Raw genomic sequence first — 19,698 nt, 5'->3', positions numbered from 1 at the left:
ACACACACACACACACACACACACACACACACACACACACACACACACACACACACACACACACACACACACACACACACACACACACACACACACACACACACACACACACACACACACACACACACACACACACACACACACACACACACACACACACACACACACAACACACACACCACACAGTAGGGGGTGTGTTGCAGTGGGTGGTCAATGAAAATGTGTTCTGATATATGTTCTTCACAGAAAATGAGCCAAGGCCGTTGATTGTGGGTTTGAAAAAATAATTTATCATATCATTTTTCTTTAACTAAATAATGAAAACGGGTCCCACAGATCCGAACACCATACAAGGGTTAACAGATCAAATAGCAACTCCTGTGCTAAATATAGCAACAATGATCTATTTGTTCCTGAAAATATGAACATTTCTCAGCATCATGACACATACAGGCTGTGGTGTAAGAAACGAGTTCAGATAATCAAATACAGAGATCTCTAAACCTAAATGTGCAGCATGTCACAATGGCAGCTCAAAATGAAATATTGATTACCATAGATAACATGTGGCTGTAAAAATAAACACATTGTAGTAATGTGAAAAAAGAGAGTAAGGCAACAGAGTTTGTTATGGAAATGTCTAGTATGACTATTTCACCGTCAGTCTCTTGTAACGGATGGAAAGAGCAGAAAAGCAAAGGTAATATGACAGGGAAGAAATGATGCAACAGAGATCCTTGATAGACATGATGTGTGACTGCCCCTTATTGTTTAGACTGTGTAAATGCAGCCTTTTCTCTCAAACACACTCAAGACAAACACACAGTCCAACAGTAACACATATACGTAAACCTAAAACAATCAGTGCATTCAATGTCTTAAATTCTGTGCGATTAAAAAACCATGTTTTAAATGAGAGAACTACATCCACTGCTCCTCCTGAATAGTTTGAGAGGAAATATCTAACTAGTCTAATAAGTATTACCGTGACTGTTTCCAATTGTACTTGTGTGGCATCTTCTAAAATCCTAATAATTTCCTTTTTTTTTTATAAATAGATCAGCAATGGAGATGATCCTTAACTTTATTTTTGAATTCCATCTCCCTCTCTTTCTCTCTAATCGGACTCTGCTTTAGTCCCCGGAGCTGACCGGGGAACACCAGTAGGACTGTGTTCAGGCCAGAAGGGGGACTCGTGCTGCAGGGGGGTGCGGCGAGGGAAGAAGGTGTGCTGGAAGTCATAGTTGAGCAAGCAGCTGATGGAGGGCATGTAGATGTCAGCAAAGCGTGAGAGTCGGCGTGAGAAGTAGGTGGGGTTGTGGTACGTCCGGAAGAGACTCCCGAACTGAGGGTTGAAGATGTCCTTCGTCTGTGCTCTGCCATAAAAAAATAACATTGATAGCGTCAATAGTAGTCGATAAGATCTGTCTGCAAGATCCCAGATTTTCGTGATTGCCAAAGTAATTATATTTAATACCTCATGTCTTCTCTCTCGCTGATCCACTCCTCCACGACAGCTTGAGATGCTGGATCCCTGTGAACCTGTTTGGGAGAAGTGCAAAATGTTAGGCACACAACTCTTGGGATAAAGGCAAAAAGGGAAAGACACATTTTTTGTAAAGTCTCCTGACCTGCATCTGCTCAATAAGTCCAGTCAGCGCTTGTAACCAGGCCATCATGTGCACATACTCCTCTGTGTTCATGATCTTAATCTCCTTCCTCAGCTCAGGGATGATGGCACCCGTCCTCCAGCCATGTTTCAGAGTCAGATCCTGCAAAACAAAGCACCAGAATTGAAGAATTTACCCATTCGTTGATACACGTTTTTTTTACATTTAGGGAATGAGCAATAATAAATGTAAAGGAGGGGTATAAACAACACACAGTAGTTGGAGAAATAACACATATCCTACAGTACAGCAGCCTGAATGTGAGGGTATTGCTGCTGTTATAACAGTGTCATAATCACAATGATGATTAACTGGTGGGACAACTATGACATTAACCTTGTCTATACCAGCCATACACACAGCACATCAGCAGCACAACTGCAATGTCACACTAAAGATTTGCTTTTGAAATTGGTTGCCGTATTGCGCCTAAAGCTCAAATAAATAGGTGACCAGTACAAATTGCTAACAGCACCAATTTAAACATTTAAGACTGTAACAAGTAGGTAAGTAGGGCGACTGAGAAAGCCTTGCTGATTCAGTGAAGTGAGAAGATGTTTCAGGATTCTGCTGTGTACTTAAATATAGCTGCATGCTCTGTAACTCCTTAGCAACTCCTGCTTCTTCTCTGTGTCCAATTGCAGTAACAATCTCCTCGATGTCCATCTATCCTACAGTGGAGCTGTGGCGGTGTAACACCATGTTCCATCTTTCTTAATGAGCAGGGTGGCTGCCTGCCACCAGCAAGGCAAAGATGTAAACTCCGTATTTCATTATCACCATTTACAGTTGATCAGACACATTCAGTCGTTATAATAAAAAAAGACAATGGATCTTACTTTGTGAGTTTATCGAGATGAGGGGCTGCTTACATCAGGTTGCTAGGTTACGATGTAAATTAGGTGCAGGGATGCCCACTACTGTAGATTTGGTAGGTGTCAGGGGACAGTAACACTCATTAAAATGCCTGTCAACAAACCCAATGCAGTGCTACAGTGACTGTGGTTTAATGCATTCCTAACCCAGTTATTTTAGTATCTTTGTTCTGTTTCTAACATCCGCTCAGTATCTCATTATGTGCTCTTTAACAGAGCGTTAAGATTGAGACTGTTGGATATAAAGATTAACTCAGCGTCGGGCCTTTAAATTCAAGAGAAAAACACTTATCTTAAATGGAGCATGGTCAAAGCGGGGTTCCCCTCTTTGTTCATGATATGGTAATCTTTCATTGTACAAAGTTTTGTGTAGTTATAATGAGCACTTCGTTGTGATCATGCTGCTTACTGCCAAGTCACTGTAGATGTGATCACCAAAGTAGAGCACTTTGGATCCTCCCCAGCCGGTGAGTCTCAGGAACTCATAAAGGTTTCCCTACAGGCATCAAACACACATAAAAAAAACATATATTTAAAAAAGCTGTATCCAGGATTACTAATACAAAACATTTAAACTAGCATGCATGTAAAAACACCTGTTTGTAGATCTTCCCTTTCTCCAACTTGTGAATCCTGTCCCACAGCAGTGCACCTTTGTCTGTCACTCGTCTGAAAGGTCTAGAGAAAAATACACAGAGAAGAATATTAGCCAATGTTGATCGCTCCCAAACAAACATGCACCTTCTGTGTAACAGTATGAAACAAGGTGTACTGGTAACTTCTGGCACAGTGAGGCCTCTAGTGGAATATTAAAACACAGCATGGACACAGTATGCCTTGTCTTGCTTACTTCCTCCTGTCGTTAAAGAAACCCGGTTTGTCGGCCTGAACGATGACAATATCAAACAGGTCCCGCCAGTCCTTCCCTACGATAAAGTTCATTCCTCGATCCCTGGGAAAGATTAAAGAAAGTATCTTGTCAGCAACTTCTTAAAGCTCATCATGAGGGTACGGTAACAAACATTTTGTGAATCAAGTCTGACCTAACAAGATGATCATAGTCACTGACAGGGAATTACAAACACTTGCAGCCCTTTGATGTGTGGTTGCCTATCTATATGTTGAATGGCACTAATTAAATATTAGTACATCGATACAAGATATTTTTAATTAATCACAGAAACAAGCACTCGCGCTCTGTTTCCTCACACTTACACAAAGTCAAATGGGCTGTTGGTAATGAGGAACATCTTTTTTCCATGCTCTGCCAGCTTCTTCAGAACAGCATGGCTCTGCTCACCATAGCAAATGTATTTCCCTGAAAAATAAGAAAAACAAAGATAGTGTGCAGTGGATAATTTGGACAGTCAAAACTGCTTTTTATTTGCAAATCAGAGCCTCATTATTTCCGTATTAGTTTCACATGACTTGTCAACAATTCAAAGCTCAAACTAAGTAAAGCAAATCAAGGAACATTACCGATATCTGCCTCCACTGCGCGGTACATAATGCCTTTGACGTGAACATCTCTGATGGCTTCCTGTGGAGAGGAAAGAGTAAAGCCAGTCATGACTTAATGTGCCAATGTTAGCATTCAGCTGCAGTAGCAACACTTTGCTCAGTTTATACACGGTTGACTTGGAGGCACAAAAGAAAGTGCACCTCTGAATACAAATTAAATGTGCAAAAAGCAGACAATAGTTGAGTTACTTTGGTGACACAGTGAGAAAGTTTCTCTGTATTTTCAGAAGTGTATTTGAATCACTGAACGAGTAAATAAACCCTTCTTTGTGAACTTGTACATTTAAGGGCAATTTTAAAAGAGGTTTATCATTTACAAAGATTATTGGATGAATGCAAAAATAATAAGTAAACAAAAGGGGTAATGCTGAATAATAAATCAAGCATGGCAGGGAAAAAAGAGATTAAGCAGTCTGTCCTTGGAAAGATATCGAGAGGCACTCGAGGAACTGAGAGTGTGTGTGAGGGCTTTTAATGACAGCGATCTGTCAAAAACGCTGCAGTGTCACACAGAATAGACAGGACCAGCATGACAGCTGCCCTCAAAGGCAGAACAAAGCGCTGATTTCTCGCCCCTCTCCCTCTGAAGCGGCAGAGCCACCAGAGAACAGACGCAGATGGCTGGAGGCGGACTCACCAGACTAAAATTAGACACCGGTTTTCAGAGCTAAAATTAAGATGTGATTGAATGGCTGGTGTATTACATCACACTGCAAACATGTAAACGTTTATGTAAATGTGGCTGGATTTAATGTCTTCACATGCATTGAACCCTGGGAGATACAATAACTGGGAAAATGAGTGCCACTGAATCAATTTAATGCAAATGTTGTATGCTGAGTTTCCAAACTGTTTATCAAAGAAGGTTTATTAATAGCAAGACAGCTCACCTTCACGTCTTTGTAGAGATGCACTGGCTCATAGTCGATATTGTGCCTCATGAAGAAGTCGTTGACACAGGACAGCAGGGTCATCTCAGGCAGGGAGAAAATGTCCATGAACTGCTTCATGGTTTGGCCATGGGAGCTCTGCAGGACAGTGATAAACAGCATTATATGTTGTTGGTTTTATCTCTCTAGCGCCTGTCTTGTCATAGATAAGAGAGGAAATGATCACCTTGCCATAGAAGTCACTCATGTTCTCTAGAGGTACATGGCAACCTTCATACATGGCAATTACTTCCTCATCAGGAACTGGATCCAGACCTCTGATAAAGAAACACAAAATAGAAAGTCCTTAGACAAAAATATAATTCATACTGTCATTTTTAGCGTCTGCAAACAAACTAAAAGTGATGATAAACCATAGAAAGGCTGTAGGTTGTGCAGTCTTGATTGCTAAATAATTGTATTTAACTGTCTAAATCTGTAGCCTGTAGAGAAAAGCACATTACACTCACAGTGTTGTGTTCATTTTACATTTCAGTTTATTACTCTATAGCTCGATGTGAGGAGTAACACAATGCAAAGTTACCTGTACACAGTTCCCAACTGGATGTAGTGAAAAGCATCTATCTTCATCAGCAGTCCCTGTTTAAAATGATTAATGTTCAACAAAATGTATCATTAATAAACAACATGTTTCGGTACAATGGTTGTAAAGAATATCAAATTGTCCATTTCTGAGTGAGAAAAATAAAGATCTTCTCACCTTCTGCACATCATAGTGAAGTCCTCTCACGGCAAAATTAGGAATATACTCATAATCTCGCAGACCCTCTGGATACTGATATAAAAGAAAATCAAGATTCTTTTTTTAATAACAGAAAAAGCACAAGATAAACTGAATATTAAAACAATTTAGCAAAGGAATAAACCACAAGGTTAATACATAAGTCAACCTTCAATATGTACTGTAGGTAAAGAAGCTGCTGCTGTATGATAAAACAAACAGTTTAAATGCAGGGTGAGTATTTTGCCTATTTTAACCAAAGCTTTTCAACCTGTTGCTCTCAGTACCATCTCTCTACTGTATATGTTAGTGCATGTGTCATGTGTGTGCATGTTTGTGGAAAAACTGAGTGACCCCTCAAGGGATTAATAAAGAGTACCTTCCTTTTAACACTACTATAAATCTCTTAGCTACAGGATATCTTAGGTTATTACTCTACGAGACATTCTTCATGGCAAACATTAAAATACATGATTCTTTATTGTCCTGTTTTGTGTTTGGTTCATTTAGTTTACAAATACATTTCAGCTGTAAATAATATTTCTTTCTGTATCTGGAAAAAAAAAACATTTGTACATCTAGCTTTTAAGATTCACAAACTTAACAAACACACACCCTGTGGTTAGTGATGAGAATATCCCGTGCTATGTTGAAGATCAGGGTGTGGAGGTTCCTGGAATAAAACGCCAGGGTGTAGTCATAGTCGAAGCCATAGACCTCTGTGTCTCGGAGGCTCATCTCATTGTTGGCAAAAATGGTGTCAGGGTTGACTGCATTGGAGGTAATGGCTGGGATCAAATCTAAGAGGAGAAAAACACATTATTCTGCAGCCTTCTTACATCTGGGTACATTATATATTGCTACGACAGGAAAGCTTATATTAGGAGAGAAGTGCATCTATCTTGTGTGGTATATACATGGTTCTGAATAGGTGTCTGAATAAAGCCAGAACACTCCAACATGCACCACCACATTAGATTGTCAACTACAGTTTAATCCCATTCAAATAAGATAAGATAAAATGGATCTATATTGATCCCCATAGGGAAATTCAGGTTTTATAGCAAGAAGGAAACACATGAGAATGTATGCTTTCAGTGTTCAGTAACTTACTATGCATAATTCAGGAGAGCACACTATTACATTTAATAATTCAAACTTTAAAGAACAGGCCTTCAGGGTTTGTTCATTCTCTAGCAAAAAAATACACAAGTGGAAAACAAAAATAGATTAACTGTGTTGTGATGTAAATATTTGGACTTTTTGGCCACATGTGGGAGATGAGTAGTTTTTACTTGACCTAATATATTATATTTGTATATACAAAGTATTTAATGACCACGATTTTGATCAGTATAAGTATTCATGGCTGGGGTTTATGTTAGCAGTGCGCATGTGGAGAATGTGTTTATTGTTTACAGGCTTCAAATGTGATGCTGTAGAACTGGTTAGTGTACTAGTCTGCTGGAAACATGAGTTATAATAGGGTTACAATGCAGCGTTGTTTACACCGAGCTGTCTTTGCATTGTATGATAGTGTCCCTACCTCCAGTCTGCCTTTTGGTCTCATTGTAAACAGACCTGAGCCTCTCGGTAATGTCCTGCCCGTCTGCAGAGCTGCTGCACACACATGCTGCGTAGTTTGTGCTTCTTGGTTGGTGTGACAGGAGTTTACCGACCCCATGCGCTACTGCACCGAAATTCCGTTTCCATAAGAAAGATGTGAATGGCGGATGATGTAAACTCTGTAATACATTACAGAAGAGAGACGCCTTCTGTAGAAAGTCCTTGTGCTTCAGGAGAGACGCCAGGGGTGAAGACAAGGGCGCCATGACTGTGCTCTCTGCGGGGCTTATCGGGTGGAGGTCGCGGTGGACTCGCAGACAAACGTATGCACTGGACGAGCTCTTCTGTAAATACCGCATGTGTCAGTCGCTGTATGTTTGCTCACTACGTCACTTCCGCATTTGTCTGCGTACCAGTAAAAGCAGCCAACCAGCGAATCAGAGGCCGGTGCGTCTGTCTGGAGTCCAGTCTCCTCCTACTGAGCTGCTGCAGAAAAAGTGGTGAGGACAATTTCTCCAGATTTAACATCAGTATAGCAGAAGACAAAAGATGTTCCCCCACCTGTGTGTTGAACCTCGAGCTCCTGCATGAAAAACCAATGCATAGACCTCTGGATCACCAATATGTTTTTAATACATTGAACGCCACAACTATTAGTCTTGCTGTGATGTGATTTTGAGTGAATGTGTACCTTTAAGCACACATGTATGGAGGACAGAACATGACATTAAAAACAAATTAATAAATGCATAAATATAAAATAAATGCAGGAATAAATACAGGAATACAAAAATACAAGAATACATATATTCGAAATAAAACAGAAATAAATTAATGTGGAAATAAATACAGGAATAAATAATCACAAGAACATTTTTATAAATACAGGAATAAATAAATACATGTGGAAATAAATACAGGAATAAATAAACACAAGAAAAAATAAATAAATAGGGAAATAAATGAAAAATTATAAGTTGAGAATAAAACTGAACACACATTATATATCTTTAATGTATTTCTACATTTATTTTCACTTACATTAATATATGTATTAATGTATGTGTCACACAGTGTTGTTTTGCTTGGTAGCCTTGTACTGTGTGGATACAACATTTATAACAAATGTACTTTCAATTGCTCTGAAAGTACACGTGTCTTTAACAATCTCTTTGAGTTGCTATCATATTTTATTTCATTTCCTCTCACCAGTCTGTATAAACTGTAAAGCCTCCTGAGACAAAAGTACAATTTGTGATATTGGGCTACATAAATCAACTTTGATTGACTTTGATTGATGGATTTGGCTCAGGTACACTTCACTTCAGAGCCCTCAAGAGCCAGATATAAATGTGTATTGGTGTCAAAAATTGTGTTGCTATTAAAGGTTTTGGGAGGCAAGATGGAATGTGTGGGTGAAATGGTGAACATCGCGTGAGTACAGAGTAGTACAGAGTATTTTACTGGAGACCCAGCCTTAGGTAGACCGTAGACGCCCCTCCCCCCACACCTCCGAGGGACGTGAAAAATATTTGTATGGCATATAAAAAGAAAAATATAATAATACAATAATATTAATAAAATATTAATAATAAAATAATAATTTAATTAAGAAGAAAAAAAAAAATTATGAAAAGAAGAAAATAGTAATACAAATAAGTATTGAATAAATAAAATAATATAATATATAATCATACAAACTAACTTAAAAAAAGATGTATAAAGAAATGTAGTATGAAAAGAAATGTTATAAGAAAAAGAAAATGAGAAAAATAAGACTTAAATACATTATATATTTTCTTAAATGTTTATATAAAACTTGAAAATTGAAAAAAACAATTACAATTTATTTGGCAATTGGGAACAAAGATTGTCTCTTTGCTGCTTTAAGAAAGAAACACACACACAAAGGTACAGGACTTTTTATGTTTTAATTTCCTTTATTATCTTTGAGAGTTTTCATGTATTGATAGATGTTGTGTCCTGGCCAGCCTAAACGGGACGTTCCGGTCAGCTAGCAACACCACACCCATAGTAAGTACTATTTGACACCTGTAGTAGGCTTTTATAACCAGGTAAACACCATTGGCTTCATAAATATACTAAACATACTCATCAGACAGGCTGAGCAAGCAATATTCTAATGTGCACATTTGTATGATACTGTTACAAACTATTTATCCATAACCATTCGTTATTTCACTATGAAACAATCTCAATTTTCTACAAATTGTTTAGCAAGTATTTTTTTCCTTCATCTGCATTTCATTTTACTAACAGCGACACCTTGTGGACGAAGACTAGTTTTTAGATTAGATTAGATTAATTTATTGTCATTACAAAATGCAAGCACAGTAGCAGGTATGTACACAATGAATGATACAAAAATAAAGGTAAATAGATGGGAAATGTATAAATAAGTGATGCCGTTAATATATTCATCATTCATTCAGTGCGTTTCCACAACAGGATATCTGACGTACTGCATCCACACCTTTGAGGAAAAGGGAATGCAGAGAAGACAAATACTATACCATATACACCTACGTAGATAAACGTTACATCATTCAGACTAACATAGACGGAAACAGGCACAGTGTTGCTTCTCAGGCACTGACAATAAGGCATAAACAAAATATGCAATGTCACCCAGCTTCTGTGTCACCTGGCTGTGACATTGCATGAGAAAATAAAACTTTAACTAACGTGTTACTGTTGACAGAGATTTTTTTCCTCCATATTGAGTGGTACATTTAGGGAAGTGATTTGCTGATTACTCATTCTTGTCCAATGATGTCTGGCCACGATTTTCGGGTCCTCACATATGTTGACGAATCTGATTGGACAGCATGTACCAAATACTCTACGGTGATTGGTCGAAGGTTGTGCGTGGTGCGCTGCCATTGGTCGGTTGTCACGGGTTTAATAGAGTGGGTTCTTTCGGTGCGAGAGGTAGCTTGTCAGTCTCTCTTGTTAAGGCAGTGCTGCGTGCACTTATCTCCCGGCTTTTGTCTCAGGAGCTGAAGATACACAGCGTCGTTCAAGCAGCAACTCAAAATGAAACACGCCTGGGTGATAGGACTCGTGTTTGCACTCTGTGCTTTTGGTGAGTAGCAAGAACATTTTGCTATCTTGTATCACTTTTTTATTGCCCAACATTTGAGCTAACATTAGCCAGTAAGCTAGCGTTAACTTGTGGGTTTTTATCTGCTCGTTCGTGATTAGATCCTCATGTGATAAGCATTTGTTAAAGCTTCACTTAGACAGCATTGTTTCTTGGAACAACGCTACTATAAGCTATTCTTGCCTTTCCAGAATATTCTAGTAGAAACACCATGTAACGTTATATTTAAGCTATTTGATGCTAGGTAACATCCCTATTCAAATCTCTCTGGTAAAACGTTACATTTTAAATCTGGTTTTCAAAACACACCATACTTAACCGAACATCTAACATATTTGGGTAATTCAATCAGATCTTTGCAGAGCTTCATTCCCAATAAAAAGCTTTTAAATGCTGAATATTTCTCCAGATATAACTGTATGTAATCTAATGTCTTTAACCAATCAACTCTGGTCCCTTTGCAGCTGCTGTGAAGGCAGAGGATGAACTGGACATCGAAGGGACAGTAGAAGAGGACTTTGGTAAAAGCAGAGATGCCTCCAAGACAGATGATGAGGTGGTGCAGAGGTAGGTGTCTCTTTTAATATCCTTTCACAATATGCCTGACATCAGGAGAGGTCACCTAAACCCAGAGTTACCAGCACAAGGTCAACATGACCAATCTTGTGCACACAAACCCTCATGGCAGCAACCCTTGTATTGTAGTGGTGGCCAAGCTTTGCAACATTAAGTGCACATCCCTCCAACAAGGGACTCTTCTGAGCCTTTAACTTGGATACAGATCCCTCAAGGGGAACACAGATTTACCTTTTTTGGTTGTTGACAGGGATGATTTGTTGTTGTGCATGTCCCTGAACTCACCTATGTTTGTGCTTCTGTCTATCCCCAGAGAGGAGGAGGCTATCCAGCTGGACGGATTAAATGCCGCTCAGATCAAGGAAATCAGAGAGAAGTCAGAAAAACATGTCTTTCAGGCTGAAGTCAATCGTATGATGAAGCTGATTATCAACTCCCTCTACAAGAATAAGGAGGTGAGAAGGAATAAATGGCACCTTTTTATATACAATCTGCGGCTTGGCAGGATCCTTTCTATGAATTGTGTTTGCATCTGTGACCTTCTTTCCCTCCTGTTTGTAAATGAGGAAAGCCAACTATTTGAAATGCCTCAATATACATGGTTTCACTAGATCCTTAAAACTTTTTAATTTATTGATATCAAAATAAAACCCTAATTGGTATTAAATCAAGTCTTGAAAATGCTAAGACATGGAAAGTAGGGAAATATTATATTAACGTTTTTTTTTTCTTTTGTCCTTGCAATTTGAAATCTGAAAGTACTTGGTGAAATCATTTAAACATTTTTCTTTACCAAATCACTCTCATTAACAACTTGCAGTTCCAAATAGAGGAAAAATTGGTTATTGGTTGTTTCAAAATGTTAATGAATCTCTAACACCGTCAAACAAAACATAATTTTTTTTATCTTTTATAAGGTATAATTTATGGCTGAGCTGCTGTATTTGATTGCATTAGATTTGACAGACATATCAAGTCAAATGGTCACCCAGTCTATATGAAACGCATACAAACAGAGCTATATGTTAAACCATGTACAACAAACTTATCCTAGCAATGAGAATTAAAACTACTTCAAGAAGATCTGCATGGCCTGATGCCTGTGTTCACAAGGCCGGCGCATTGTGTGCTTTCACTATTATGGTATATCTTACAGACCTTTTCAGGAAAGGCTAACTAATGATCAAATGTTTTTTGTTTCTTTTTCAGATCTTCCTTAGGGAGCTGATTTCCAACGCCTCCGACGCTCTGGATAAGATCCGCCTGATGTCTCTTACCAATGAGAATGTAATGGCCGCCAATGAGGAGCTGACTATCAAAATCAAAGTATGCACAAAAAAGTCTTCAATACAATTGTTGCAGTCTTTATTGGTCATGTTTACCGCCTGTAACTTAACTTGAATGTTTTACCTTCAGTCTGATAAGGAGAGGAACATGCTCCACATCACTGACACTGGTATCGGAATGACCAAAGAGGATCTGGTGAAGAATTTGGGAACCATCGCCAAGTCCGGCACCAGCGAGTTCCTCAACAAGATGACAGAGATGGAGGGGGATCAGTCCACCTCAGAGCTGATTGGCCAGTTCGGAGTGGGCTTCTACTCGTCTTTCCTCATTGCTGACAAAGTCATTGTGACATCCAAACACAACAATGACACGCAGCACATCTGGGAGTCTGACTCTAACCAGTTCTCTGTCATCGAGGATCCCCGTGGGGACACACTGGGCAGAGGAAGCACCATCACGTGAGTTTACATTTGGTTTTTAATCATTTTAAAATCACCGTTTAGCAATTTCTAAGCATTATGATTAACTGCTGTTATTCATATTGATGTTCACAGCTCTTGTTCTTTCCCAGAATACCAAACACCTACTCAGTTGGATATTAAAAGCTGTTTTTCTGTTAGTAATATTGATGTTGAAATAGGGCTGTTCGATTATGGCAAAGATCATAATCACGATTATTTTGGTCAATAATTGATATCACGATTATTAAATACGATTATTCATTGACTTTGAAAACATCCATTTATTGAACTTTAAAACAAATACAAATAATAACTGTCGATTACCCTGAACATATAATTCAACTGAAAAACCAATACAAAAATAAATGATACATTTACATTTTAAATAAATAATATCAAAATAATAAATACAAATAAACAAGATCAACACATATTTTGGAGCGCAATTCCACAAGCTACTAAACATATATAAATATGATAAATAAAAAATAAATAAATTAGACTAAAATAAATTAGATCAAATATGTCACAACCTAGCAAAGCAAAATAATCATTTTTTTTCGTAATTGTGGCAGGCCAAAATCGTAATTGCGATTTTAAAATACGATTAATTGCACAGCCCTACGTTGAAATTAAATCATCCAAAATCTTCTTCTTACCACAGGCTGGTCCTGAAGGAGGAGGCCTCAGACTATCTGGAGCTGGAGACCATCAAGAACCTCGTCAAGAAATACTCTCAGTTCATCAACTTCCCCATCTACGTTTGGGCCAGCAAGGTGAGTAATTTAGACGCTTCCTCCTACACTGTGACTCAGACGTGATCCCACACCACAGTTACATTGTGAAACTGCCAAAATGTGAACATGAACAAATAGCCGTTACATCATTTCTTCCTCTCAAAATGCCAGACTGAGACAGTTGAGGAGCCAATTGAAGAAGATGCTGAGGCAGCAGAGGAACCAGAGAAAGAGGCGGAGGACGACGTCGAGGTAGAGGAAGAGGAGGAGGACAAAGAGAAGCCTAAGACCAAGAAGGTAGGAAGTTCATCAGTGTGGCTGATAAGCTCTTATGTCTTTTAATAATAACTTTCCCTAAAATAATCTAACAATATTCTTTTTTTAAATCTGTATTTTAAGGAATGATATTGAAACGGGGAATTCAAAAATATATATTTAAGATGTAATGACAAAGAATAACTCTATCTTATTCAAGATGTTGTAATGTATTTTAAAAAAAAACATCTGAAGCTGTGAAAGATTTTGATGTACTTACTTTAAACTATAATACTTCCTGATTTATTTATTGTTTCTATTATTTTTATGGGAAGGCAGTTCAAAGTTACTTGATGATGTTTTACTGAAAGGTTATGCAATGTCATTTTAATACCTCCAATATTTGGCCTGATTGTTTGGAAAGGAACACTATTTGAACATGTCTCATCGTGTTTGTCACAGGTTGAGAAGACTGTGTGGGACTGGGAGCTGATGAACGACATCAAGCCAATCTGGCAGAGACAGGCTAAGGAGGTTGAGGAGGAAGAGTACACAGCTTTCTACAAGACCTTCTCTAAGGTAGGCCCACACCCATCCATGTGGATTGAGAGCTCAAATTGTCTTAATTTTCTTAAATTAATTCGAACTGTCTTTCCCTCTCTCCCAGGACACTGAAAACCCTCTGGCCCACATCCACTTCACGGCTGAGGGTGAGGTTACCTTCAGGTCCATCCTGTTTGTTCCCACCGCTGCTCCCCGCGGAATGTTTGACGAGTACGGCTCCAAGAAGAACGACTACATCAAGGTATTTTTCCTCAGGCATTATTAAAGGATGGTTCTTTATGCATGAATTCCTGCAAACAATGGTTTCTAAATGAATGTCTATTCTGTCTCAGCTGTTTGTGAGGAGAGTCTTCATCACTGACGACTTCAACGACATGATGCCCAAGTACCTGAACTTCGTCAAGGGAGTGGTGAGTGACTCTAACCCCAGTGCAGACCCCGACATGTGCTGATGTGGAATGTTTCAACTTTCCTAGATGGTATCGGCTCTGGGATTAATGGACATTTATTATTTCTCTAGGTTGACTCTGATGACCTTCCTCTGAACGTGTCAAGAGAGACTCTGCAGCAGCACAAACTGCTCAAGGTGAGTTTCACACGTTACATTTATACCATCTAAAAAACAATTAATTGTATTCTTATTTATAAGGATCCCTTTTGAGTGTTACATTTTATTAACCTTGTACTCTATAATATTTGTAGAATTTATTGACTGGTTTATAAAAGCTTTTTTCTTTTAAAATAAAATATTGATAAAGGAGCATCAGAATCAGGAATTGTTTCAAAAGAGAATGAGGTGTAAATACAGTTATAAGATCAGGGGGTCCGCAGGGTCTTAAAAAGTATTAAAAGTTGATAAATCAATTTAGCGAAAATTAAGGCTATTAAACGGCATTTTCCAAGGTATTACATTTTGTAGCTTGTTTTCAATAAGTATATAAATTGTCCAAAGAGGTTGTATTCTACAGTTTGCCTGAATGTAATCATTGCGTAGGTGTGTAGTTTATTTATGGCATCCCGTTGGGTTTGACGTCATCTGAACAGGACATCGCACGCTCACTGCTTGATAGCGCGCAAAGGCACGTTTACGCCGGTTGTTAAACAACATCGTTATGGGGAAATGCAAGTTTGCGTCCAAATGGTTGGAAGATAAGGAGGAAGGACAATCAATACTGTATATAGTCAATGTGAGGTAAAGTGTGTCGCCAATGTAACCGGTTAAAACTCAAAGTTGCGATGAGGTCTTAAAATGTATGGTAAGGGTCTTGAAAGGTATTACATTTGACTTCAGGATTCCTGCATATACCCTGAAGATAAAAAAGGTTAGGAATAACAAATACTAAATTCAACATTCATTGTAATCTCATCTCCTCCTTGTTCAGGTTATCCGCAAGAAGCTGGTGCGTAAGACTTTGGACATGATCAAGAAGATCGCCGAGGTGCATTACAACGAGAAGTTCTGGAAGGAGTTTGGAACCAACATCAAGCTGGGCGTGATCGAGGATCACTCCAACAGGACCCGTCTGGCCAAGCTGCTGCGCTTCCAGACCTCCAACAGCGACACCGAGGTGGCCAGCCTGGAGCAGTATGTGGAGCGCATGAAGGAGAAGCAGGACAAGATCTACTTCATGGCCGGGACCAGCAGGAGAGAGGTGAGTGATTCAAGATTCAAGGCTTTTATTGTCATGTGTGCATAGCTACAGTGTAGTTATGACAATGAAAATCTTAGGTCACAGGCTCCTCCAACAGTGCAACACAATAACACAGATAAAATAGTGCAAGTAAATACAAATAAAATAGAAATAGTGCAAGAATAGTCTATATACAATTATATAAGTAATTGGAATATTATATATTAGATTTTATTTTTTTTAAAGTTGCAAACAGATGAATGTTATGGATGTGGTGGATTTATCTCAAGGTTAAAAATGCCCTATTATGTTAAGAGAATAAAGGGTTTGCAGAAATAAGACTCAAAACAGTTCAAGTAAAATGTAATGGCTTGGCATTAAACATCTGTTTCCCTCTGCAGGCGGAGTCTTCTCCCTTCGTAGAGAGGCTGCTGAAGAAGGGCTACGAGGTGATCTACCTGACGGAGCCTGTGGATGAGTACTGCATCCAGGCTCTGCCCGAGTACGACGGGAAGCGCTTCCAGAACGTCGCCAAGGAGGGTATCAAATTCGACGAGAGTGACAAGACCAAGGAGAAGAGGGAGGCCCTGGAGAAGGAGTTTGAGCCTCTCACCACCTGGCTGAAGGACAAGCCTCTGAAGGACAAGGTAGAGGATTAGATTCAAGGCTTTATTGTTATTTGCACATTAGCTACAGTGTAGATATGGCAATGAAAAACTTAGGTCACAGGCTCTTATTTGTGTAATATTCATGACATGAGAAATTAAACACCAGCCACTGAGGCGATAAGATGTTTTGAGTTGTGTCTGCTCCAACTGATCTGTTATCTAATACGATGTTGTCTCGCCTACAGATTGAGAAGGCCATCATCTCCCAGAGGCTGACCAACTCCCCCTGCGCTCTGGTAGCCAGTCAGTACGGCTGGTCCGGAAACATGGAGAGGATCATGAAGGCACAGGCTTACCAGACAGGAAAAGACATTTCCACAAAGTGAGTAACGACCCTGTGCTCTTCAGCTATGTTAATGCTCTTTGTCACAGTTCTATAATGCAAATGTGAAGCATGTTGTGAACTCAGCTTATCATGCTTATTTTCTGTTCTTCAGCTATTATGCGAGCCAGAAGAAAACATTAGAAATCAACCCCAAACATCCCCTCGTCAAGCAGATGCTCAACAAAGTCAATGTAAGTCTGACTCGTATCACTTTACAAAGTCATTACTATTGTAATGATGCCTAATTTAACTTTAAAGATGCACCTATGCAATGATAATGATTTTGCCGAAAAAGTGTCCATACAGCCAACCTCTTGTATTATTAGCAGACCAACTGATCAGGTTTTTCCCCTTCAGGAGGACGCTGAGGACCAGACAGCGTCAGATCTGGCTGTGGTTCTGTTTGAGACGGCCACGCTGCGCTCAGGATACCAACTGGCCGACACCAAGGCCTACGGAGAGAGGATAGAGCGCATGCTGCGACTCAGCATGAATGTTCCCCTGGACGAACAGGCACGTCGTAGCTGCTTACGAGACATTTGCGTACCAAAGTTCTCCTTTTTCAGTTTGCATATGTCAGGCCACATTTCCTGTTCAGCAGCCAGTGAGCTCTGACCTACAACTGCATTTGAGATGGTTCCACTTTTTTTGTAGTATTGCATGACCTTTCTACCTTCAGGGCGCCCAGTCAGGCAATTTTATAATAAATATTAATGTTATTATTTGACAGATTGAAGAAGAGCCAGAGGAGGAGCCAGAAGAGCCAGCAGAGGATGACGCTGAAGATGACGCTGAAGAGAAAGAGGAAATTATGGATGATGAAGATGATGAAACGGTATGAACACTTCAAGTTCTGAGGCATCTTAAGGATGTAAAGAAATGGGATGCCATGTATTTGTTCTTCCGACTGTCTCTTCATGACTTTCATTTTGTTCCCTTGCAGATAACATCGGACAAAGACGAGCTGTGAAGCACTGAAAAGAAGAGCATGTAACAACTGAGCTGGAAACGGATTTACTTCTTGTTCCAGCGCCACAGTGGTCGATGTTATTCTGGGTGGGGTCCTAGGGTTGGGGTTTTTTAAGGCGAGCATTGTTTGTTTTTGTTTTTTATTACATTCCTCATGACTGTAAATTTGTTAATATTTAACTGACCTGTTTATGGAAAGAAGCGATCCTGTCTCTTGATCGAATAAATGTTTCCTGGAAAAAGGACACATGATTTCTGTTTTGGTGATTTTACAAATGCACTACGACAATCGATGTTAGGTTCTTTGACGGATACAAATGTCTGTCCATCAGCAGTTAGTTTGCCTTGGAGATCAAATCATAAACTTAGATTGTAATAATGCAGAAAAATTAATGAATATGCCAAGGAAAACTGACAAAGTATTGAAAGATGGAAAAGCCTTAACAGGGAAAATAAGCAGTTTATTTATTTATTTTATATACTCAACCTTCTCAACAACAGGTATTCAATTTCCTACACATAAAAACTTAACATGGATCATCAAAGGTGATTTAAAAAAACGACCAAATGTAATTTTTCAGAGTTTATTCCAAACATCATAAATAGTGTTGTTCACTTAAATTGCTATCGGTCATCTCCACCACTCTAATCCATTATTCCGTCCACTATGTTTGACCTGAACAGAGAATGCATTTATCCTTGCTGTATCCTACTGCATCCATAATGTGGAAATGTTACTTTATATTACCCAAAGAAATGCATACTCTATGGTTTGTGTGTACATAATGCTACTACTGTCCTGGCCAAGCACCTGATGCTAACCCAGACGAAAAGGAAGGAAAAGTGGAGCTGTACAGGTAAGTATTTTCTTTATCTTGTGGTGAAGGATATTTGTCAATGTTAATGTTTTCTTCACTTGGGGACTTATATTTAAATATACTTGCTTTTGAGTTTATCAGCATTTTCAAATTAAGAATACATCACTTTTATTTAAAAAACCAACAGTGAATTCAACAGTTTTACTTCAGTAGAAACATTTCTTATCAGTGACACACTAACCATACTTGTTTAGTAAAAACTGATAAGAGCAAACCACACAGTATTATCTAAACATCCGTCTGTGGTGGAAACTTGATAGGCATTATCTAACCTCAGTAGAAAGAAAAATGCTGTATAACCCGCATGGTGTCTTGAAATAAAAGTGTATTGTTGCTTTTGATTCCAGACATTATCTGTGCTGGCATATCATTAACAAGAAACTGCAAAATGATTGTATCATTAGTGTTTGCATATTTATAATCATTCCCTTGTTAAAAAAATATTTAGATATGAAATCATATAATTTATTTCAAAGTTGTGTTACATTACATGCCCAGTAGGTGGCACAGTCACCCACGTCTTGAAAATGTGAATGGTACTATAGGAAGTTTTATAGGATAAAAAGACAACATGGAACATAGGAACATTGTAATTCACACTATTTAAGAGGGTAGATGGGTTTGTTTGTTCTTTATTGACTCTGTCAGAGGCTGCATGTTGTTGGTGTTATTGCAGGTATTAACTGCTGAGAAAGTAGGGAAACACTCGGCATGATGAGGTATCTGCACATTTACGTAGGAGTTGTAAAATATGGGCCCAGGTGTGGCCCATATTTTCACATGAATGAATTCCCACACCTGATCTGAGTTTATAAACCGTGAGCTGGAACAAAGCATTTGACCCAGTGTTACTGCTGCCTAAAGGGAACCTATTTGAAATAGTTGATACCATGCCAATGTTTATTTATATGATTTCATTT

The 19,698-nt window shown here is 38.8% G+C and overlaps 2 protein-coding genes across 2 annotated transcripts; one reads left to right on the top strand and one right to left on the bottom strand.

Annotated features, from left to right (window-relative positions):
* Positions 1-264: 264 nt before the first annotated feature.
* nt5dc3 (5'-nucleotidase domain containing 3) lies at positions 265-7,697 on the bottom strand. Its single transcript, XM_034146061.1, has 14 exons — positions 7,284-7,697; positions 6,353-6,537; positions 5,717-5,791; positions 5,540-5,595; positions 5,183-5,273; positions 4,957-5,094; positions 4,025-4,085; positions 3,761-3,863; positions 3,396-3,497; positions 3,142-3,223; positions 2,955-3,041; positions 1,632-1,772; positions 1,478-1,542; positions 265-1,376 (listed from the first exon to the last, which is right to left on the bottom strand). The coding sequence occupies exons 1-14, from the start codon at positions 7,660-7,662 to the stop codon at positions 1,118-1,120; spliced, it is 1,824 nt and encodes a 607-aa protein (XP_034001952.1). The 5' UTR covers positions 7,663-7,697; the 3' UTR covers positions 265-1,117.
* Positions 7,698-10,231: 2,534 nt separating this feature from the next.
* hsp90b1 (heat shock protein 90, beta (grp94), member 1) lies at positions 10,232-18,152 on the top strand. Its single transcript, XM_034145970.1, has 18 exons — positions 10,232-10,409; positions 10,892-10,994; positions 11,317-11,458; positions 12,213-12,329; positions 12,420-12,748; positions 13,416-13,527; positions 13,660-13,785; positions 14,206-14,322; positions 14,411-14,548; positions 14,640-14,717; positions 14,828-14,893; positions 15,690-15,959; positions 16,340-16,585; positions 16,792-16,928; positions 17,044-17,122; positions 17,289-17,444; positions 17,662-17,766; positions 17,875-18,152. The coding sequence occupies exons 1-18, from the start codon at positions 10,361-10,363 to the stop codon at positions 17,899-17,901; spliced, it is 2,397 nt and encodes a 798-aa protein (XP_034001861.1). The 5' UTR covers positions 10,232-10,360; the 3' UTR covers positions 17,902-18,152.
* The last annotated feature ends 1,546 nt before the right edge of the window (positions 18,153-19,698 follow it).

The sequence above is a fragment of the Trematomus bernacchii genome, unplaced genomic scaffold (genome assembly GCF_902827165.1).
Source record: "Trematomus bernacchii unplaced genomic scaffold, fTreBer1.1, whole genome shotgun sequence".
In the NCBI taxonomy this organism is placed as follows: Eukaryota; Metazoa; Chordata; class Actinopteri; order Perciformes; family Nototheniidae; genus Trematomus; species Trematomus bernacchii.
Note: the sequence above shows the minus strand (reverse complement) of the source record. Positions and strands in the feature narration are given on the sequence as shown.